Raw genomic sequence first — 21,838 nt, 5'->3', positions numbered from 1 at the left:
AGTCGTTTAGGCTTTTTCAGTGCGATGAACTGTAAGGAGTTTCTAAAAGATGCGGACAAAGCGATTCGTCGGATTCATATCTTTCCTCCGTTGGGCTCACACGCATAGCATAACGCCCCCCACCTGAGTCCATCTCACGACAGAAATAAGCTTCACTGTAACGTCGATGAAATAGAAAAAGAGGTTGCCGACCTCAGGCAACCGGTTGATGGCTAGCCTAGTCTCACGTGGAAAAGCAATGTGCACATAAAAATATATTTTTTTTTCTTAAAGACGCATGTATTCGTATATATATTTCAATATATGCGTCTATTATGGCCATAAAGGGGATCCTATTCTGTTTGAGGAAATGTCCCGCGACTTCGTTGTCCACGCGACATCAGGTGTGAATGAGATCCGTAGAGCTCCTGAGTTCTCTGGGGGCAACCCGGGATGTCTCTGTAACTCTGGACTGAATCTCGCGAGCAAAAGCATGATAAGAGAAACAGTTCACTGCCATTCTCCCTGCGGGTCTCGAGAAGAGAGAAACTGCCTGCGCGTCTGCGCTTTCCGGTTTCCCTCTTGCTTGCCGTCGGACAAAATTACTCTGCTGGGGCTTTTGCTACATGTACACTGGTCGACATCAAGGTTTTTAGTTCAGTGTCGAAATGCTTCAGTGAAAGAAGGTTGTCTTCTAAAATTTCAAAGTTCAAACCAAAGCCAGACACCTCTAAACACGGCAGTTTCTGGGTCCAGGCACTTGCTTGCGTCCAGGACCGTGATCAGCGCCCCGATTTCGGGCACTCCTTTCGTGTTGATGAACGCAATTCGTTACATGTGTACACAATCCGGTCCGCGTAAAACCATCCAATTCGACTGGAGCCCCGTCACCAAGATTACATACGGAATCTGGCGGGGATCCGCATCCGAAACTTGAATTGTTCTGTCGCGTTTATGAGCCTCCGCAGGCTCGCCAAGATTCTCTACTCATCTGCCTGCGTACGGTTGAGCCTTTCCACGCACGAGCGCTTTCACTTGAGAGATTCGCACGTGTGACGGCTCCTGCGTTTCACACCGTCCACATTTGCCCTCACACAGAGGATAACAGCGGCCGGGGGGGGGGGGATCACGGAGTTTTCCGTCAGGCAGCCTTTTGCGAGAGGGCGAGGGCAGCAGCCTTCCTTTCCAAGAAGCAACTCAGGCAGGTCGTTCCCTCGAAATCACTTTAGAGCCGCGAAAAAGAGGACGTTCTGCGAGGCCGGACACGTTCGGGTCACCGGGGAGTGTGGCAACAGACGCACGCGTTCACTCTGACGAAAAATCCCAGACCCTCACGACTCTTTGCCGTACAACTGAGGCAGAGGGAGCCTCGGTGTTCGACCAACGCACATGTGTAGACAGCCTTGCATGGACTGGAACTTCATAGGTGTCTCCTTTCTGGGCAGTGAAGTATTGCTTGCAGGACGCCAAGACAAAGTGCCTTAGTATTTTAGGGAAACGCGTGCGTGACACTGTCCCGCTTCCTTGGTGAAAGAGATGATGAGGTTTTTCAGCAGAGTTCCTTTGACGGAAGGTTCCATACACAGCGGAAAGGCACCGAGGATCAACAGCCGCACTGGCCCGACAAACGGTAGAAATAAAAGCGTCAGTGGTCCCGACCCAACCTTTTCTGTTCTCCTTGCAGATCTCACGCAAAGCAGCTCGTTTGCCCAGATTTACAAAAGCCACACAGTCGATCCCGACACTAGCCTCAAAGGGAGTCGACTGCATTTTATCTCGCCCTTTGCAGCCTCACAAATCACTTATCGCACGCAGATGCCTGTTTTTGACAACCCTGCAGGTATAGATTTCCTTTTCCCCTCACTGTCTCCCAGCCTACTCATCGCTACTCTCCCATCCTTCACAGTCATATCTACATCTAATTACTAGATTATTATCTATATCTATATCTATATATATAGTTACATCTACATCCAAATCACAATACTATGTTCTTGCACATAAACATATATATAGATATATGCATTGTTTTAACAGGTGGAGATCTCATCCTTCTCTCATTGTTAGGATTAGGTTTCCAGTCGACTTGTGTATATCATTCACAAATGAAAAGCCATTTTCCAAAACGACGCTTTTCCCCTGGCGTATATACAACGATCTGGGCTGATCGTTTAAATCTTGACGGTCTTCGTTCTGTATATCGACAGCTAGATACTAGATTCCTAGTATGCATATATGTATGTTTGTGTCCCTGAATACATCTTGTTTTAAAAAGTGGACGAGGCTATGTTTTTCGCGGCCTTTTAAAAATCAACATTTACAGGTTTTTCCGAGTTCTCCGGCAAAGTGCTTCAACTTTGTCTGCGTCATGTTCCTCCCATTCGACTCTGAGGCGAACGCGTGACAGTCCTGTTCTTTGTCGCTTCTGATCTTTTTTTACGTCATTCGCCCTTGCAGTCTCAACGTCAGATTCAGAGAACTTCGAGAGCTGCGCCTCTCGGACCTGCGAAGAAGCAAGCTTTCTTCCGCCACGTTTGCTCTGACGTCTCTGGGCATCCACACCTGTTCTCCGCGTTTCACACGCAGCCATTCGTTTCGTCTCTGTCGCTTCTTTCTCCACAGGAAACAGTGTCTCTCCCGGTTCCTGCTTACGACCCTTTTCTTTGTCCTCTTGTCTCTGACTGTTTTCTGCTGCTTCTTCTCTGTTCTCCCGACTTCGTTTTCTTCGCCGTAAACCGGCGCCCGGACACCCGGGGACTTCTTGTTTCCTCTCCCAGTCTTCGTCTTCGTCTTCGTCAGAGAAAGTCGACACACTCGCCTCCTGTTCTGGAGCCTCCCCGTGTCTGCGTTCGCGCGGGACAGGCCCTCCGTCTTCTTCTGTTCCCCTCGCCTCTTGCGCACTCAGCGACAGCGCGTTTTCTCCACAGGAAACGGCTGAAGAAGGTGCCCCCCAACTCGACTCCGAAGCCAGTGCCGGGGGAAGGACTTTGCACATCTCGCAAGGCACTCCCGCTCGGAGGAGATGCGCCAGCCAATACCTGCAGGAAACAGTTGTCGAACGCGCGAGGAAACCTGCAACGAGACCGACTCCGTGTGTGTGTCACCTGCCGACTGTTGCAAGCGTTCTATGTGCTTCGCGTCAAAGGAAAACGCCCTCCCAGAGCGAGTGACAAGAGAGTGCTTACCTTTGTTTTTCCGAAAGTCGATCTCGGGGACCTTTCACCTCCGCAAACAAGATTTCAGGATCCATCTCGCCTCCGTTCCTGGAGTCGCTGCTCCTCTCCAAAGGCTCGAGTTCTTCTCTCTTTTCCTCACAGGGCGGGATCGCAGCACTAGGTCTTGTCCTCGACTTTGCATCCGAGTTCCGCCACAGAAGGAGGTCCGGAAGTCCTCCACCCCAGTAAGAAAAGTCCTCAGAGAAAAGTCGAAAAGCTTCACTCAAACCTCTGCCGCCGACACCGTACGCGAGCATAGAAAAAAAACCTGCACACGCTTCCTTTGCGCTCTCTCTCTGCTTGATGCGAGTGTCTCTCTCGTCCACGTTCTTCTCCTTTGTTTTTTTCTGATCTCTCTCCTTCTCTCTTGCACGCACTGGCGCCTCCCCTGGAGTTCGCGCCGACTTCGCTTTCTTCTCTGTGGGGTCGCAAGACTCCTCGGGATGAGCTTCCGGGTTCGAATTCTCTTTCTGTCCTTCGCGACGTTCGCTCTGCGAATTCACGGCTTCATGCCACGGCGTCTTTGGCAAACTTTCTCGGATTTCTGCATCCCCGGCCAGAACCTGCGCTTGTTCGTCTGCTACATCGCTGCGTACGGCAGAGAGATGCGCGGCTTCTCGCACGTCTTCATTTGACCCGCCACCTTCAGGTTCTTCATCTTCTTCCTCTGCTTCTTCCGCCTTTGCTCCCTTTTCGGCTTCCGTTTTTTCTTCTCCTCCTTTTGCGTCTCCTTCTTTTTCTTCTGCTCTTTCTTCTTCTCCGTCTTCTTCTCGCCCCTGCCACACGCCCCGCCAGCTGAGGCCTGGCAAGCGCATGCCGTACATACGCCGGACAGTGCGTCGCACAGCTTCCGCGACTTGCAGTCTCGACGCCTTTGCGAGCTGTTCCAAGAACTTCTGCATCTTTGCTTCTCTGCTCATAGCGTCTCCAGGTCGACACGAGAACGGACTCGAACTCTCTTCCGCTTCGCGACCTAGGATGCGCTCTTCTTCTCGCCCGATTCTCTCCGCGCTCTCCCCCGGCCTCCGTTCAAACCCCCCAGAAGTCGGCTCTGCGAAGGACTTCTCGCCCTTTCCTGCGGCCTCTCCGCCATCGATCGACGAAGGTGCCGTCGGCTCTGATAGAGGCAAAAAGACAATCTCCACAAACGGCTGGCCGTCTTCTCCCTTCTCTTCTCCGAAGTTCCCGTCGCCTCGCTCCTCGTTGTCAGTGACTGCCTTCTCCACAGCGTCGTCTGAGACGCATCTAGGGCACCGCATCTCGCCTTCTCGCTTACTCTTCGCTTCCTCCCTCAGAGGCAAGCCGTGTCGCGAAACCTCTGAAGCTCCTCTCGCTTCTTCGTTTCTTTCCTCCTCTTTTGTTTCTCGACTTCGGGATGCCTCTGGCAGACTTGCGTTCTCTCTGTTCGCTGAGTTCTGTGTGCGCTGCGTTTCCCCTGAAAGATCTGTCTCTTTCTCTGAAACGTCTTCCGCTTTCTCTACACCTGCTTCGTCCTCTGAAATCTCTGCTGTCGCTTCTTCGGCACCCTCCTCTTCGCCGCACCCGTTCGCTGGCCCGCCTCTCTTCTCCGCGTCTGCCTCTTTCTCGGCAGACCCCCGGTCCCCCGTCTGTTCGACGCTTGCGTCTAAATCGAACGTCATCACTCTGAAGAGCATGCGGAGGCAGCGCCCTTCGTCGTGGACGGCGCGCCAGTCCCCTGCCATCGAGTAGTGTTGCATGCACAGTTCCTCGACACTCAAAAGCCGGTTATCCCACCCAACAAAGACGCTGCTTTTCCCTGTCTGTTGACTGGCTTGCAGAGGCCTCGCGTAGACGACGCTGTGCGGCAAGTCCTTCTCTATCAGGCTCTGCAGCTCTTCTGTCTCGAGAAGTCGCGCATGCACGTCTCGAGGAAAAAACCTCGTCCAGGAGAGACGCGCAGACTCACCCCACCCAGACACGCGAGACGCATCTTCCGCTGCACTCTCCACGAGAGGCGACGAAGCGCCTCCAACGCTCCAGCCCAGAGGCCAGCCCAGCGACGCGGCGTAGCCTGTTGGACGCTCTTGCACGTTCGTCTCCCCCGAGACGCATGTCAGTGTCTTTGAATCTTCGCGTTTGTCTTCCGGTGACGCCCGAGGATCTGCAGTGCCTTTGCTTCTGACAGGCGGGGATGGAAGGCTCTGAGAAACGCTCTGCTGTGGGGTTGCGTCTGTTCCAGAAAGAACGGACGCGCTATCTCTTTTCTGAAAGGGCTTCGCCACCCCACAAACAGAGACACTCACCGCCTCGCTAGCTGTCTCCCCCGGGAATCCCACGAGCCGCAAAACGTCGACCCAGCAGTCGGGGACAGGCTCTGCTGTCTCTCTTCTCTTCCCCACCTCTTCTGTCTCTTCTGTCTTTTCTGTCTTTTCTGTCTCTGCATCGCTCTCCACGACATCGTCGTCTTTGACCTCGACCTTCTGTCCGCGCCTTCCTCTCTGTGCGACACGAGGTCTACTCTGCGTGGCGTCTCTTGGTCGCGTCTCTCGACGTCCTTCCCCCCTTTGATCTTTTTGCCCCTTGCGTTGTTTCCTCGCCTTCTCCGCTGCATGCGCGAGCGTCTTGGCTAGCGCTGTGGCCCGCTTGCCAATCGCGAGACGCTCCGCGAGGCTCACAGCTCCTTCAGGCTCTCTCAAGCACTCGACGGCGACGACGAGAGACTCCAGAGGACGGGACAAGTGAACTTTTAGCAGAACCATCAGACGGTTGTACCACTGGCCTGCGTGTCGAGACAGCGCGCGACACACAGCCGGCTGCAGTCGAACGTTCTCTCTGCCAACATGCCGAGACTTGGCGCTGCCGGTGGAGAGCTGTGGAGAGTCCGCCGGCGGAAGCAAGGTTCCTTTTCGGTTCCTGTCCATCTTCTCGGCGCCCCGGTGTGTCTCCTCGGTGTCTCCAGGTGTCTCTTCGCTGTCTCCTCCGCGTGTCTCCGAGGCTGTCCGTCGGCGCCGAGCAGCAGAGGGCGCGCGGTCGAAGGTGAGGCAGTGAGTCAGGCTCTGCCGAAGTCGGTGAAGGCGGAGAAGAAGCCTGAGCAGGTCGACTGCCTGGCGGTGGCACTTTCTTTGTTCCACCAGTTCGAGGCCGTGAGAAATGGTCTTGGCCCAAACAAACTGCGGAGTGAAGCGAAAAAGCTTTGACGGCGGAGTCGCTACCTCCAGCGCGCGTCTGAGGCGCGGCGAAGAAGCGTCGCCCCCTCCTGTGGGGACGTCGGCGCCGAGCTGCAGCTCTGCAGCTGCCAGAGAGCCCCCGCCTTCGCCGAGTCTCCTTCCACAAAAGTTCGGCATTTCAGCAGTTGACTCCATCAACCCGCTCGGAGAAAAAGGACTTTCCAAAAACGAACAAGAGACTGTCTCCACGTCCTCGGCTACCGCACACACCTTCCCGCCCTCCTCGACGCCGCCTTCGGCGTTTGACGCGACAGAGTCCAGCCTGCCCCCTCGGCTCAGGTGTCTGATCAACAGATCTTCGGCTTGCTCCACGTGGGCGCGGAGCTTCTCCGCGGCGTTCTGGACGATGGCGAGCACTGCAGTTTCTCTTGAGTCTCCCAGACGCTCTGGTGCCGGCAATACGAGGCCGCCCCAGAGCAAAGCAGACAGGCGCCACTCTTCAAGGAGCGCAGCGGCGTAGACGAAGAGAGACACTCGAGACGCAAAGATCGGTGTGTGGGCTCTAGCATACTCACAGCAGCTGCATCGACACCGCAGCGGAGGCGCCTCCAGCTGTCTCGGCTTCCTCACCGCTGCCCCGCCACATGTTTCACAGATCCTTTTCTCGCCGACTCGACCCCACAAGTGCAATTCTGAAGAAACTGCACGCTCGACGCCGTCCTCGTCCTTTCTGCGAGCAAGAACGGCATCTCCCTCAGTCGAAGACAGCCTTTCTGCTTCTCTCCGTGAAGGCGGGGCTCCTGGCTGTTGGGATGTGACCGTTCTTGCAGCAATGCGACTGCCGCCTTTATCGTCCCCACTTCCTTCTTCGTCGAGTCCACCGTCCCATTGCCCATCCCCACTGTCTTGTTCGTCCACGGATGTTCGACCCTTTGTGAGGCCTCCTCCACCGTCCGTTCGTCGCTCATGGTTGCTTGTCGCGTTTCCTCGCTCTCGGACGAACGTTGGGTGACCGCCAGTGCGTTGGGCTTGCAGGTGGTAGGTCACGAGTCCGGCGAGTCGCGACACTGCGGGAGAGATGGCGGCTGCCGCCAAGCTGAAAACCGTTTCCTCGGCTTCGTTTCTCAGACCTTCGTTGCCCTGAACTTCACCAGGCTGTCGCCGATCTCGCGACGGTGTCTCTGCGTCGAAGGTCAAGGGCAGCAGGCCGGACCGGGAACGCGACGTCCAGAGCACTGCGGCGGGAGGGGCGCTACGAGACAGGAAATTCAGAAAGGAGCTGTGGACGACGTGAAACGCGAAAAACGCCACGCACAACGTATGCAGCACCTTCGCGTCGTGGAATGAGGCAAGCGGCCCGACGCAGTGCACAAGAACTTCTCTCAACATTTGGAGAAAACGCTCGCCATCAGATAGCGACCAAAAAGCTCCCGAGGCAGCGGCATTCTGCGAAGGGCCGGATGCGAGCGATGCCGCGGTTGCACCACCGCACTGAGGTGTATGTACACTCGAAGCGGGGTCAGAGGCGACGGCGGCAGCGGAGGTGAATTCGCCGTCGCGAGTCGCGTTACTGGTTCGAGACGAGGCTGCGTCTCGCGGGCACACAGACCGTGTGGCGACCCTGTTGTCACCGGAGCGGGCGGACTGGGCGGTGGACACTCTAGACCGGCTCTGCAGTGTCTCTGAAGAAGCCGCGGCCTTGAAGAAGTGAGTCAGTTTCTTCATTTTCACACCTGGCTGCTCGGCCTGTTTCCCGGTCCGCACCAGTCGAGGCAGACACGGCGCCCAAGTGGAGAAATCGACGCATGAGTCGTCGCCTTGCTCCCTGAGAAGCGAAACAAACGCTGCCTCTGCAGCGACGCCGAGAAACGCGAGGCAGTCCGACCGCCTCTTGAAGACGCGGGTGTGGCGCTGATCTCCCTGCGCTCGGGGCATTCGTCGACTCGCAGGGAACAGACGACGGAGCTGAGCTGCGAGTGTCGAGCAGGCGAGGCTGCCAAAGCGCCGAGAGAAAGGCGAAGCTCGGCTTGGAATCGCAAGCGTCGCGTCGACCTCCGCCACGATGCGCTGGAGTTCAGGAACCGTGAGACAGTCGAATGCAGCAATCAGACTGTTTTTCAAAGTGGCAGCCGCCGCACGCCTCTGAGCACTCCACCGGGAGACCCCCTGCGTCTTTGAACATGTCGAGCCCTGAGACGCCGCGGAAACGGACGCGGCGGATCTCGGTTCCCGTGGACATGCCCCACTAGAAGTGAGGGGAGAACACTGAGTGCTGTGGACGCGGAATTCGGGTGGAGCCCAGCTGAAGCTCGCCGGTCTTCCTCCAATGCATGTGACTCCTTCGGATCCGTTTGTGTCGGGGGACGATCCAGGAGAAGAACTGGTGTGGGACTCTCCACTGGAACCTGTGGATGTGCGTCGTGTTGATGGCACTCGAGGTGACGTTATGTCTCCAGCTGGCTGCGGATCCCCACCCTTCCTGTCAAGTCGGTCGCCTTGCTCAGGCAATGGAAGGTCGGGCCTGCAGCGGAGCCTGCGAAGGTCGCTTCTCACCTGCGCGCTTTCCGCATCGGGAGTCGCGGCGCCCCCCGAGGGTGCCGGCAACCCACCGCTGCTCCGCAGCCAAGCCCCGTCGTCAGGTGTATGTACACCGGAGCGGGGGTCCCACACTGTGAACAGCCCGCACGTACGCAGTTCATCCAGGGCAGCTTGGGGATCTGCCACTTCTCGTCGGCTGCGACTCAGCAGCGGCGCGAGACGAAGCCACGGCGATGCCAGGAGCGAAGCAGAGCGTCGGGAAGAGGAAGGCGCTGCGTCCGCTGCATGCGCCTGTGCAGCGCTGGCTCGAGTTTCGACGTCGTTGAGGCCGAAACTGTGGAAGTCCACTTCTCGACGTGGCGTCCGGCAGAACTGAAGCACGAGTCGACAAAAGAGCAGGCGCGCCCCAGGAGACAACGCTTGACAGGGTGTCCGTTTCCAAGACCCGACTGTCTCGCAAGCCTCGACCTCGGCGTCCCTACCCGTTGGAGACGTTTCACCGACGCCTCTCGGCTCTCCTGTCTCCTCGTCAGGCACGTCGATAGGAAGGGCAAGGAGTCGCACTAGACGCCGCAAGTCGCCTTTCTCCGAGCGGGAAAACAAGTGCGAGTTGAAAGTGCAACTCGCCTCCAGACATGCGTACACGGGGGCTGTGTAATTCCACATCCACGGGGGGCACCGTCCCGAGGCGTCCTCCTCCACGGGTGTTCTCTCTGAACTCGGCGTGGAACATGTGCACTCCAAAGCATGCAAAGAAGCCGACCTGTCTGCGCTTCTCTGTACCCCCTCCGTTGCTGGATCATCGCGTCCATCCAAGCGCCCCGAGCCACAGGGCGGAGCTGCGCCAGAGGCTTCTGAAAACGGCTCGCTGGGCTGCTTCTCGCACTCCGCGTACCCTCTAGCGCCTGGCGTGTGGTTGTCAACGGCTGGTAGCGAGCGAGCAGGTGACAAGCTCTTCTCCGCCACCAGACACGTCGCAGAAACAGAACCTCCGTCTGAAGAAAGAGTAGGACGAGAAAGAGTCAGACGCTTCCTGTCCCCAGGAGAGGCACCCATACCGCTGTCTTCCACCCCGGCAGAAACATCGCTCTTCACGAGTTCCCGGCGACCGCACATATCTGAAGGAACGACTTGAGATGCAGCAGGAACGGGTCGGCAGTCGTCTGAATCTGGTGGAGCAAAGAACGTGGAAGAATGACCGCCTTCTCTTCTGGAGCCTGCAGATGAGAGGCCGCGACGCGTTCGGCCACCCTCGTCAGTCCTGTGCATGTCCGTCGATGCGCCTTCTGACTCGTGGAGACTCCACCCACGCGTTCGCTTCATGTGTCGTCTTCCGAGCTGGCAAGCCTCAACATGTTCTAGCGACCTGTGCGTCGCTTCACGACACTTTGCGTCGGCCGGCAACGCAGCAACCGACTCTTCATCGTGACTGGAGACCTCAATAACTTCCACGACCTCCTGGGAAGCTGAGACAAGGCGCCATGTCGACGACCTGCACGAGACGCGAGTTCCAGGACGGCCGCTGTCCGCGCACTGGGCAGCGGCCGAGCAAGGCGCTCCGTCACAAGTTTCTGTTGCGCCTTCCCTGGATTCTTTGCCTGCGGAGCGACGCGGCGCGTGGTTTCCCTGGCGTTGCTGATCTCTGCTCTGTCGACTGAAGAAATCCAGAAGAGTGCTCTGTGGAGTTCGAGTCGCTTCTGGGCATCTGCCTTCGGTCGCCAAGTCGGCGGGTCGACGACAGCGTTCCCCGGACGGGACGGCACCAGAGGAAGACAAGCCCCTATTTCTGTGTCCATTTCGGAGGAAAAATGGGAAGCTACGACGCCCAGGCCGCCGCCCCTCGCCTTTACGTCCCCGGCTTGCCATGAACGGTCGTTTTACTCGCTTCCAATCTCCCGACTGCGTAGCCCCTGAGTCGGCAGAAAAGGGTGACGAAAAAACAAAGATGTATCTCAAGAAGAAGCAGTCTGTCCCAGTAGAGAAACGTCCGAGCTCAGTGCAGAATAGAGCCGCGCCGCCAAGGGGGGTCACGCGCGCAGTGGCTCACCTGCAGTGACGCCCGACGGCTTCAAGAAGCGAAACAGGGAAGGGTCGCGACCCAGTCCACGGATCGCTCTGCACTGGCATTTCGGAAATAAAACTGCGGAAATCGCGTTCAGGCCTGTTATCTTTGTAGACAAGCGTTTCTGGCTTGCCGCAACGGCCCCCTCTGACTGTGCGATGACGGGCTGGCTGTGCTGACCGCGGTGTGCCGGCTGCGGTTGTGGTCCCCTACATTTGTTATGAGAAGTCGAAATATCTGCCTGAAGGTCAAAGACACGAATACAGACTGCTTGGAAAACCCATCCCCTGCAAGAAACGGTGCAGAGTGCTTGACTTTGCTGAGAATGGGCGGCGGTAGCAACCGGGGTTTCCTATGGTCCTAGAAGCAAGTCGCCCAGCGCAAAATACGGTCTGTGTCGCCAGACACAGCATCTGGTGTGCGTCCATTTTTCTGCTTTTTTTTCAAGGGGAATCCGGTTACTTGGTTTCAGAGAATCACCCGTGCTCTGTGGTTGTAATGTGAAGGTTGCTGGATCAAGGATATGGAGGGGGCGGAAAGTCCTTTTGGGGCTTGCCAACAACAACACTTAACAGTGTCTTTGTTTTGTCTACGTCGGCTTGCCCGTGCCCCCAGAACCATTTTCACGAGTAGCGAGTGAGAGCGGATGGCACCAGCAAATAAGCCGGGCCACCGTCGCAGGTTTCAGCCTCCTGACCACTGGCCTGCGAAAAGGTGGCCGGAGTTGACGGGTTGCAATCGTGTGAGAAAAGTCCGGAAAAATCCGTGAGAAGTTGCTAATAAAAGGACACTCCTAACTCGAACATGCTCATCCGCGTTGCGGCAAATCCGGCAGATCTACACAGATCAAAAGCTCGGAATCCAACAGCTGCGGACGCCTTGCGTGTGTCGAGGAGTTGGCCACCTTGCCAGTGTTTCCGTCTCGTTGGTATCGGCAATTGTCTCCCCGCGTACTTTTCTGCTTTCCGCTTTCAACGCGCTCATCTTCACACACAACAGAGGGCGGTTCCTGGGGAGGCGTCGCCAGTCGGGTACGCACAAATTTGTCTTTCCTAAGCACACGTTGCTTCCTGGCCGTCGTCGGCTCTCAGCCCGCCAGGCACCTGGAAAGCGCTTTGCTTGATTGCTGGAAAGAACCCATAATTCGAGTCGAACGCTTGGTCTTCTTCCGTCGGACCTCTGCTGAATAGTCTCCTTCGTTTGCTGATTTCGCACCCTTTGGCACAACTGCAGCGCTTCCAAACAACACTACTTGCGTATGCTCGCGTGTATCGGCGCTACTTTTTTACCGCGCGTCCCCCCGCGACAGAAGAATAATTTCGTTCCTGAAGGCAGACTGAATCCATTCCGCTCTCGTGCTCTTCTGTTCCGTTCTGTTTTTTCACGGCTCTTCTGGATCACACTTGCGTTCGTTGGTCGGTGCTTGCAGTTCCGTCGACCCCAGGGGGTTGTCGTTCGGGTGTCTATACGCCGCACGGATTCCCCCGGAAACGCCGCAGGGCGGGTTCTTCTGAAAAAGAAGCTTTTTTCGTGAAGTACGGATTGTTCCCGTTGTGGGAAAACGGCAGGACTCGATGTGCATGAATTGCCAGGTCCATCTTCCTGTCAGCCGCGATCGAGTCTGAAAAGACCACTGAATTGCTGGTTTCAGGTCGGTCCGCAGTTTCCCCGTGCACCACTTGGTCTGTTATCACTCGTCTCCTTTTCATCACCCGCGTGCTGCCAACGATTTCTTCCATTTCGTGGTTGTCGTATCGGGAAATCTGTGTAGCCCTGCATTTTCACCAGTCGCTCACTCCACTCGACGGGGTGACGAAAAGGTCTGCGAGAAGAAATCGACTGTCCTTCAAATCCGTGTGGAGTTTTCTAGTTTTGTACTCCGCTCTGAGGTGGGTCCGCTTCCCTTTCCCGCCAAGGTCTAGGACAATTCCAGCCTACTCTCTCCCGTGATTCTCGGATCCTCGCGGCTCCATCACCTCACCTGTCTCTTCGGGGTGCTGCGTGGCGGACGTTTCGCTGATGAACCCTGTGGCGCGTTGATCCGACTTTTCTGACGGTGACTTCGACTCCCGCTATCGCGTGCATCACGTTGTGACCCATGGCACCGCCCGGAGAAAGTCGAGGCCGCTGCGCCTCATGCTGCACCTGTTGCCCGGTGGAGGCGCCCCGATCTTTCTGCGGACTTCTCGGTTGTTTCTGCGGCTGCGACTTGACAACTCGAGACTTCCTTCGCCTTCTGCCTTGTCTGCTCTGGTGCTTCATGTCGATTCTCTCCTCGGTCCTCCACGTCGTCGTTCCCGTCTGCGATGACCGGTAAGGAAAGAGCAGCACGGTCGCGCGAAAGAGGTCGGACAACACCGGCTTTCGTCTTCTGGTACCCTGAATCCTTCTTTTTCCACGGGCAAGCTGGAACGATGCCTCTCGTTCTCGAGTGTAGTTTCTTTGTCGATGAGTCGCGCAGTCGGAATAACATCCGTGCTCCCGTCTGTCTTGGCTTTACCTGCCTGCGTCCCTCCTGTGTAGGTGCTTTAACTCATTAAGTTCATATCCTTTAAACGCGTACAGACGGCTTCATGGAAATTCGTGAGCAAATCCCTGTACCACGGTCCCACACATGAAAACATCATATCCCCGAGGAATAATGTGACTCCATGCAACCACTTGGGCGGGCGACGTTACCTTCTGTCGGGGATCGAAGTTGTCGAGAGAATGTCAGAATAGAATGAAAGTCCTACACTTCCCGAGTCTTCATCTGACCACAGAGGACGTTCGTCGGTCAGCCGCTGTGGTGCACTGACGCCGTTGAGGGTTCGAGGTTGACAGTCGGTCGAGGCATTCACAGTTCTTTCTATCCTGCTTCCCTGTGGAGGCGGCTGGTGTCTGTTTCTGGAGAAGCACTGTATTTCGTGGATGCTTCGCTGCTTCGGCGCGGCCTATGTCTTCTCGTAGGTTCCCTGCGACGATGCCCATGTTCTGGGGCTGGTTGTCAGCTCTCCCCGCATCTGTGGTGAGTGGAGAAGGGACTCGCTTTTCCTGTGGATGCAATAGAAGAACTTTCTCTTACGGGAATATTTCGTCCTGAAATAAATGGACCTCGCTCGTTTGGCATGCAGTCGCTCCTATGCAGTCATGCAAGCAACATTTATTATTTCAGGACGACCTGAACGTGACAGAGGATGTCCACGACGCACGTGTACGCGAGCTCGACGCAGTGTTGAAGCCGAATTTTGTAGCGTGACAAAGCCTTCCACAGAAAGATTCAATGGCAGCCGAACCCAGACTTAAATCAAGACCCCCCCCCCGAGTTCTTTGCAGCTCGGAATTGTCGTTACCTCTTCTGACTGTCTGCCTGAAGGGCTCATTGGCACAGGTACCATTAGTGTTCGATACGTAAACCTGAAAGTTGGAACTGTGTGTGTGTGTCTTTTCTTTGATACGAGCAGTTCCAAGGGTGCGGCAGCAGGTGCACTGGTGTGTATTTTTTCCGGACGAGTCTTTGTTGCCAGAGGCCCAGAGCCGTAGACACCGCATTTGTCACGTATCTAGAAGCGCGTGTTTCCTGTATTCCAGTTCCTATGCTGGAGGCATGGCAAGAGTGTGCGAGTTTTGTCTCTCCAGTGACGAAGGCCTGATGTCTCCAGCGACTTTGCTAAGGTGCTTTTCCTAGACGGGTCTTCCTCTAAATTGCATTGGTGACACTGCGGCGTGAGCGGAGCCACGGGGTAGTTCGAAAAGCGGCTAGCAAGGTCGCCCTGTTGCGATGGCTGCCACCAGGTGTGTTCTTGTCTTGTGGCAAATCTGCTGTTCAGTGCGCCGTGTTGATCATGCTTTACCACCGAGACTCCATTCAAGAGCGCGGGTTCTCCAAAGAGACTGCGAGGAATTTTGGGCTGTTGTACGGCTTCATTTCCGTGGTGGGCTGCTTCGTCTACTTCACCTTCGTCTTCTCTGCAATCGTCATGGTCTTTCGGGTGAGAAATCGATGCTGCAGTGAGCACGTCAACTTCTGCAGCTGAAACGACCCATCGCTTTGCTTCCTGTTTGTGTGTGTTGTTCCACATGTGGAGAACTTGCGTCTCTTCCCGTCCATTCGTGCACTGTCTACCGCTGTTTCTGGAAGCCGGCAGTGAAGCTCTGAACGGTAAATCGCTGCTGAAACAGCAGTGTGGAGGGGGAACCTTAAGACGGACAGGTCGGATGTACATGTGTTGAGACAGTCGATTTCCGGATGGCGTTTCAGAGAGCTGTTCGGCAAAAGGCGCGACGCGCACAGATTGTGTTGATCGCGGGTGGTATCACCCGAGAGGAGCTGTTTTCTTCTGTGTGTCGTCTGCCGGCGTCAGTTGCGTCGTGCACTGGGAAGGAGCTTGAATGATGGCATGTTCAACAGCAGTTTTCAACTCGAGTGTGTGGACATCTTGCACAAAATCCGAGTGTGTGTTTGCTGGTACGGCTGTGTTTCGTTCGTACCTTCAGTGCAACGCGGCCATCACTGCCCAGGGAATGAACTGCGATCCGGGGAACTTCGGCTACAACGCGTTCTGGTTCTTCATGACAGTCACCTGGTTGATATTCCAGAGCTGCCTGACTCCGCGCGCGCGGTTCATTGAGGAACTGATTTTGAAGCACGAGCAAGTGCAAGCAGCTGCAGGAACGAGCCTCGCGGTCATGCCGGGATCTCCTGCTTACGCAAACGGTGCAGGAGCGACAGGCGTCAGCGTCCATCCTACTGTTTATGGCAATCCAGCCGGACGCAGTGGATATGAGACACCCATGGTCTACGGTAGTCCCACCGAAATGACGGGTCCCGCGACATACGCGAAAACGGCAGAAGCCTCGAATTAGCTTGTGTGCGGTGCGCATACAGCAACGGACTTGCCTAGGCTACGAGGCGAAGGAAAAACTAAGAGGAGTGAAGCGTCAGCTAGCGTGTGAGCCTGAAGAAGCTCACGAATTGATGTCTGTGCTGCCGAGCGCAGCAACAGGAATCGGTACAGTGTAGGAGATTTCTTCAGTTCAACACGCTGGAAGGGTTCACAGGAGAACCGTCGTATTCTGGGGTGACGCGAGCACGTTGTGCAGTTGCGTCTGACAAATGCGTTGTCACTTTCCTAAGGTTTCTGAGAGGTTAGAATCGGAGGTTCGTTTTATCTGGTTTCGGCGTGGGCGAAAGCCAAATCGGTGTCGTCGAGGTTTTCGACATTTGGTCTTGGGAGCTGTTGGGGGCGTTGCACTTGCCCGAACAGAAATCCCAGTGTACATCCGCCCCGGAGGGGAAAGTCTCGGTTTTGTGTGGTGCCCTGCGGTTGCGTTCGATAAGGAATCGTGAGCGTCACACAGTTTTTTCTCGGTTTGCGAAGCTTCTCGGGGGAGCAACTCGTTCAGCAGAGGGCCATTGCTTATGGTGGGTCTGTTTTATATATCCCTCACTCCAGTCTGATGGTTAGAATCCCAACGCGGCTGTCACGACGAGCGCGCCTTTCGAAAAGGGAGGGAAGCTGAGCCGTGAGTTTGGTGTCATGAGCCAAGTCGTTATGGTTTGGGAGAAATCAAAACAGGGGTTAGTTTCGGGTCCTGTAAAGGAATCGGTGCACGCGTGCACAACGGTCGAAGCTCTGCGTAGAGAGCCTCCGTTTCCGAGGCAGGGTAAAGGGTGCTAGGTGTTGTTTTTTGGTGTGGAAGTCTGACACAGCCAAGGGGACTCTGCGGTGGTTTTAGTACCCATCGTGGTCCATACTTGGTCGCAAGGGGCCGAGGTACAGCGTAGGACAAACACGCGTTCGAGAGTGTTCAAGGGATGAAGACGGTCAAACATGGCAGGCTGAGTCGTTTTTGTAGAAGCCTGCGTCTGGCGCGGCCTGATCGGTTTGTGTACCGTGTGCTCAAGTGGAGTACAGGGGAATGTTGGTGTGTCGAGGTACTTTTTTGGAACAGAATGTCTGCGCAGTGAGCGTGAACGGGTTGCTTTGTAAGCTCAAGAATGGAATTCAGGACTATTGGGAACAGTGCGTATGTACACATGCGTCATGCAAATTTTAAGAGGGCACAACGAGCTCCGTGTGACGCTTGGGAAGCTGTCGGTTTATGTACGGCATTTTTTCGATGGTGATTCGGCGGAAGCGTGAGAATGCTGCGAGTTGGTGCCGGGACGTTTCCCCCTTGACTTTGCCAGCAGCAGTGTTCCGTGACCATCGTTGAATCGTGGAATTGGTTTTTGCGACAGCCTCCGACAAGTGCCGGTTCTTCATGACGGGTGTCAGCGCACGCCAATAACTCGGCCTTCATCAGAGTCCGGAGTAGCATATCCCGAAGGGTTTCCTTCACGAAGACTGGAAAGCTGGCTAAACCTACCGAGGCTCGTTGGAGAATCGGCGGCATCTGTTTTGTATGTCGAACGTCATGTATGTTAAAATTAATGGGTAATCTTTTTCTTTGATTCCTTCCCCTTCGACGAAGTGTAGGTGAGCTGCTGGTCCCGAAAGAAAAGACTTGTTGGAACACTGTACAACAACGGTGCCCTTCTGATTCTTCTGGCGGTGTTACCTCATAGGCGAGGCTTTTTTTAGCGTACACGCTGAGAAGCGTGCTGCGAAGGACAAGATTCTAGACGATGAGCGGCATAGATCACTAGAGTGCATCAGTGTTGAGTTTCTGAGGTATCGGCTGGTAAAAAGTGTAGGAGATTTCGTCTTGGGATATAAACAAGCAATCGTCTACTGCTTTAGATCACGGTGTTTTGCTCACTGGCGCATGCAGTCCTCCGTTACCATCTGGAGGTAACCTATTACAAGGCTTGTCAGTGGCGATAAGAGCAGAAATGGTAGTGAATGTGCTGTCATGTACGCCAGTTGCCCCCCCTCCCCCACCACACACACGCACACACACAGTTTCTCTACTACTAGCTAACACGGTCTACGAGCCTGAGCATATGTATTCCCATAAGGAGTGACTAGGAAAGTGGTACTCAGGGGGTCCACAGGCGACCTCAACGCTTCCTGGTCCTCAGCAGGATTCCCATGTAAAGGTCCAGGCCTGGTGGGCACCGCTGTTCTGTACTTTCCTGTTAAGCGAGTAGATCTCCCGACATGAGAAAATATGTATGGGACTTGTGTGACAGAGGCTGTGCCACGCACACTACCACAGAGTAACTGAGTTTGAACCCATAATATGTCACTGTTCTATCTCCGGAAACAGGGCTTTCTCGCTGAGAAGCGTGCTGCGAAGGACAAGAGTCTAGATGATGAGCGGTGTGGATCACTAGACTGCATCAGAATGTTATCTTCTTGTCCCTGTGCTGTGCAGTATCTGCGGGCACGGCATCAGAACAGAACTTCTCGAGGTGGTCTACCCCGGACCCGTATGGCAAGCATATGAGACTGGCCATTCAAAGAAAGGAAAATATCGTTCACCGAAGGCAGTATCACACCCCTGAAATCCTGAAGAATAATGTTCCACGTCGTGTTTCTGTCCCCTTATAACTACTGTGAGAAGTCGTCCTCGACATTTGCGGCTCCAGGACGACGATCTGGCGAAGAGCTACAAGTTTCGGTCGAAGGGAAACATGCCTATGACTCGGTCAAACGTGGACAGTACCCATGCATAGCCTCCGAGTCTCAAGCAGATGCAGTTTGACCAACCGTGTGGCAGCAAGATGCAGCTGCTTTACGTGAGGCAGATGTTCGATCCTACATGGCCTGCACAGAGCCAAAAAGTGTGCACTAGAACAGTTTTTTCTCTGCATGTCTGTCTTCTATCTGTTGTCCATTCGACTTGGTGCGGAAGGGCTCTGGGTTTTCACGAAATCACAAGCTTGTGCACATAAGCAAAACGCGTATGCGCTCTTACCGTGCGTGGAGCGCAAATTTTTAGACTATTTATCAGTGTTGTTCTCCTAGTGCATGCGACTCCCAGACAGCGGTTCTGTGTTTGGAAAAAACAGAGGTTGGTGCTTCAAACCGGGCATCCACATCTATGCACATCCACTCGTCTCTGAGAAATAATGATTTCACAGCCAGGTTCAGTCACGGGGACGAAAAGATGCTCTCCCACCCGTGGGTGCCCACCCGCCACTGGGGAACAGTGGAATCGTTTGTTAGCGTGTAACAGAAGAGACACGGATTCCAGTGAAAGACCCGAAATTGGGGACAGTGACGCCCACGCGTGTGCATTTCACAGGTGCCACCAGCGTTTGAATAAAGCTATCCTTGCTCCCCGGCGTCCAATACGTAATGAACGCTTCGCCACTGTTGAACCCCTCTCATGAGCGCTGCTGAAAAAACCACATCAGTAGCGGACCGCAAGAGCATCGAGAGATACGTGAAATGCGTCCGTCTGACACGGCCCAACTTTCCTACACCGCTCTGCTGGCATATTGCGTGTGAGTCTTCTTTGCGCTGTAGATGGACCCCCTTAACGGGAGGTCTACGACAGTTTAATGTAGTCATATCGGTTTGGTCGTCCTCGAAAATAGCGACCAGTGCGTCTCGAGGTCGGCATTCTGTACACCTGGCGGGTGACCGAAACGAGTTTAGGTCCCCATTCCTTCCTTTCCGCCAGCTGATACGGAACCCACGTTTACTCAATAAACCACCAGAGAGGCCCATGACCTCTGGACCCGTCTGTCCTTGCCGGCGCAAACGGGAAGTGTCCATGTTCCGTAGCATACGATCGGGCGTACATTGCCATGGGGTAGAGGAACAAGATAAGTCCCCAACAGAAGTAGACCAGAGACACGTCCATGCGATTGTACTCCCGCAACTGCTCGATAGTCGGCACCTCTCGACGCATGCCCTTCTGGCGGAGTCTGTTCCAGAGCATTAGCCGGAAAAACTCGCCGTTCTCTGGTCCATGGAGACCGGATCCGCGAAGCACCTTTCCCGCGGGGTTGAACTGTTGAGAACCAATCGGCTTGATCGCGCCACTCTTCTGTAGTTTAGGGTGCGGCAAGTACTCCCAGTTGTTGAAGTCGTGGAAACGGCCGAGGTAAATGTGGTTCCCACCCAATCTCGGCGCAGAGAGACCGAAGAATGGAATCTTCGTCAGCCTCGACGAGGCAGCAACTGCCTGGAGTGGCTGCATTCTCGGTAGGGAGAGTTCGCTGATAACAGACGCGACAGAATGACGAAAAAAGGTTGAAGGAACGAGAGCTGTAGCTACAACAAATTCGACGGCTGCAGTGAAGGGGCGCACTGGACCACAGAAGTACCCCACGAAGCGACGTTGCTGCCGTCGCTACGATCTATTTAACACCCACAGAATTCGAAAATCGTTTTAACCAACGAAAAAACCGCTTGAGCCAGCAGCGTTTTGGTATGCTGACTCTCGTCCTCCTTCTCTCTCCCTGGAGGACGCGTCCTCGCATGCGACAGAAGAGTGCCGCAGCCGGGAGAGTAACAAGCCGGCGCAGACGTGATGACCTATGCTGTTTTTCGCTCCACTTCTTTCCTTCTATCGTTGAAATGCGTTATGTCTCCGCAATGGAGCTACTTCCTTCGTTTTTCTCATTTCCGTGTCAGGTAATGGGCATTTTCTGTCGGGACGGCCAGCTACGACGAACCGCACCCGGGTGCATGTACGCAGGGTGACTTCTTACGCAAGAACCGCCCCTGAATTTGCAAGCTGAAGTGTGCGTACCCCTTGACGTCTTCGCGAGGGAAAGAGCCTTAGTATAGGATAGTAGTGAATGTAAGTTACTATGTTGCACTTCAAAATGTTACCGAATCAAAAAGGGTGCTCAGGATGACATAACTGTTGCATTGTAACACGCTACACGGGGCTATGGTGCCCGCAAGATTGGAAACCCGTTGCTGTTTTCCAGGACGGTGTCTGTTCATATGTTGTCGTGGAAAGGAGCAAAGCCAGTGACGGTGGGTGGAAGTGTTGGAAAGATGGTGTGACGGAAGGAGCGGCTTGTGTCCCGAACACAGCTACCTGGATGGTGTCATTTGTTCACACAGTTACCTTCATTCCCTCAGATGTAGAGTCTCACGTCTAAATGAAGCACAACTCATTAAGCCGGTTTCCAAAGCGCCTTCACTGAATATGCAGGCATGTGCTTCAGTACGTTAAGCGTGTCTACGGGGAGCAGCTTGATCCCATCTGCTGTATTCTATTCCGTATTCTGGATCCGTGTTCCCCCGCTTTATCCCTTGTAGCATCGGGTTCACTGAGGCGTTGTGCAGGGAAAGACTGTTACGCACTCAGGCAAGCTGCCACTAATCGACCATCAGACAGTCGCTACAAAAGTTAGTGTCTTCGATGATGCCTCGTGAGTAGTTGACACACACAAACAAGTACTCTGATAACTGTACATCACCACCGCTGGTATTGCATGCGTGGTGACTTGTACTACGATTCTCAGTACTGGGTGCACAGCACCAGACTCTGTTAATTCGATTTACGTTGTATAGTTTTGGATGCTTTTGTGTCTACCAAGCACAGCGTCACGTCCCACAGAAACAGGCCACGGAACAATCCGTGTTCACGCTTCTGTGCAGCACACTAGCAAAGGGATCACTACACGCCATTGTGCAGTGGCGATGCATGTGCGCCGCCTGCGCTGTGTCTTTGAGATGGTAAGAGCTTTTTGAAACGCCCTCTAGCATCCACCGCACACACGGTAAACATACGGAAGATAACTCTTGTCATCCCCTGTGAGGAATCAGACTGAATTTTTTGTCACCTCCTGGTCCTCATTGGGGGTTCATTTTGTGATTACCGGCAGCATCTCTGCTGCACTTGAAGCGTCTAGAAGAGTCTAACTGATTTCCTTTGCTACTCAACAACCTACGGAAGCAACTGGCATGGAGCATCCTCGATGAGCTACGCGCCCGTGGAGAACTTGATGCAAGTGTAGCTCTTGGAAATCGTCACTCCCTCCCATCTCGGTAAACCGAGACATCCTTTTTCATAATGTG

General features: G+C 54.8%; 3 protein-coding genes across 3 annotated transcripts; 1 reads left to right on the top strand and 2 right to left on the bottom strand.

Annotated features, from left to right (window-relative positions):
- Positions 1-714: 714 nt before the first annotated feature.
- Positions 715-11,482, bottom strand: TGME49_247790 (VRR-NUC domain-containing protein). Its single transcript, XM_002367105.2, has 2 exons — positions 3,165-11,482; positions 715-3,017 (listed from the first exon to the last, which is right to left on the bottom strand). Exons 1-2 carry the CDS (start codon positions 10,724-10,726, stop codon positions 2,297-2,299), a joined length of 8,283 nt encoding a protein of 2,760 aa, XP_002367146.1. The 5' UTR covers positions 10,727-11,482; the 3' UTR covers positions 715-2,296.
- Positions 11,483-11,687: 205 nt separating this feature from the next.
- TGME49_247780 (hypothetical protein) lies at positions 11,688-18,656 on the top strand. The gene is made up of 5 exons (XM_018780840.1): positions 11,688-13,235; positions 13,872-13,929; positions 14,732-14,893; positions 15,399-17,383; positions 18,225-18,656. Exons 1-4 carry the CDS (start codon positions 13,021-13,023, stop codon positions 15,765-15,767), a joined length of 804 nt encoding a protein of 267 aa, XP_018634978.1. The 5' UTR covers positions 11,688-13,020; the 3' UTR covers positions 15,768-17,383; positions 18,225-18,656.
- TGME49_247770 (hypothetical protein) lies at positions 18,248-20,430 on the bottom strand. The gene has a single exon (XM_002367103.2). The coding sequence runs from the start codon at positions 19,998-20,000 to the stop codon at positions 19,497-19,499; it is 504 nt and encodes a 167-aa protein (XP_002367144.1). The 5' UTR covers positions 20,001-20,430; the 3' UTR covers positions 18,248-19,496.
- Between the last annotated feature and the right edge of the window lie 1,408 nt (positions 20,431-21,838).

Source organism: Toxoplasma gondii, chromosome XII (genome assembly GCF_000006565.2).
Source record: "Toxoplasma gondii ME49 chromosome XII, whole genome shotgun sequence".
In the NCBI taxonomy this organism is placed as follows: Eukaryota; Apicomplexa; class Conoidasida; order Eucoccidiorida; family Sarcocystidae; genus Toxoplasma; species Toxoplasma gondii.
This window is presented reverse-complemented; position numbering and strand designations above follow the sequence as displayed.

Excerpts from the sequence above, each read along its gene's own strand:
- TGME49_247790 (XM_002367105.2), bottom strand. The coding sequence starts at position 10,726 with ATGGCAAGCCGGGGACGTAAAGGCGAGGGGCGGCGGCCTGGGCGTCGT. Across the intron at positions 3,018-3,164 it reads CGACTTTCGGAAAAACAAAG|GTATTGGCTGGCGCATCTCC; the intron begins GTAAGCACTCTC and ends TGTTTCCTGCAG.
- TGME49_247780 (XM_018780840.1), top strand. The coding sequence starts at position 13,021 with ATGGCACCGCCCGGAGAAAGTCGAGGCCGCTGCGCCTCATGCTGCACC. Across the intron at positions 13,236-13,871 it reads GTTCCCGTCTGCGATGACCG|GTTCCCTGCGACGATGCCCA; the intron begins GTAAGGAAAGAG and ends GTCTTCTCGTAG. Across the intron at positions 14,894-15,398 it reads CAATCGTCATGGTCTTTCGG|TGCAACGCGGCCATCACTGC; the intron begins GTGAGAAATCGA and ends TCGTACCTTCAG.
- TGME49_247770 (XM_002367103.2), bottom strand. The coding sequence starts at position 20,000 with ATGCAGCCACTCCAGGCAGTTGCTGCCTCGTCGAGGCTGACGAAGATT.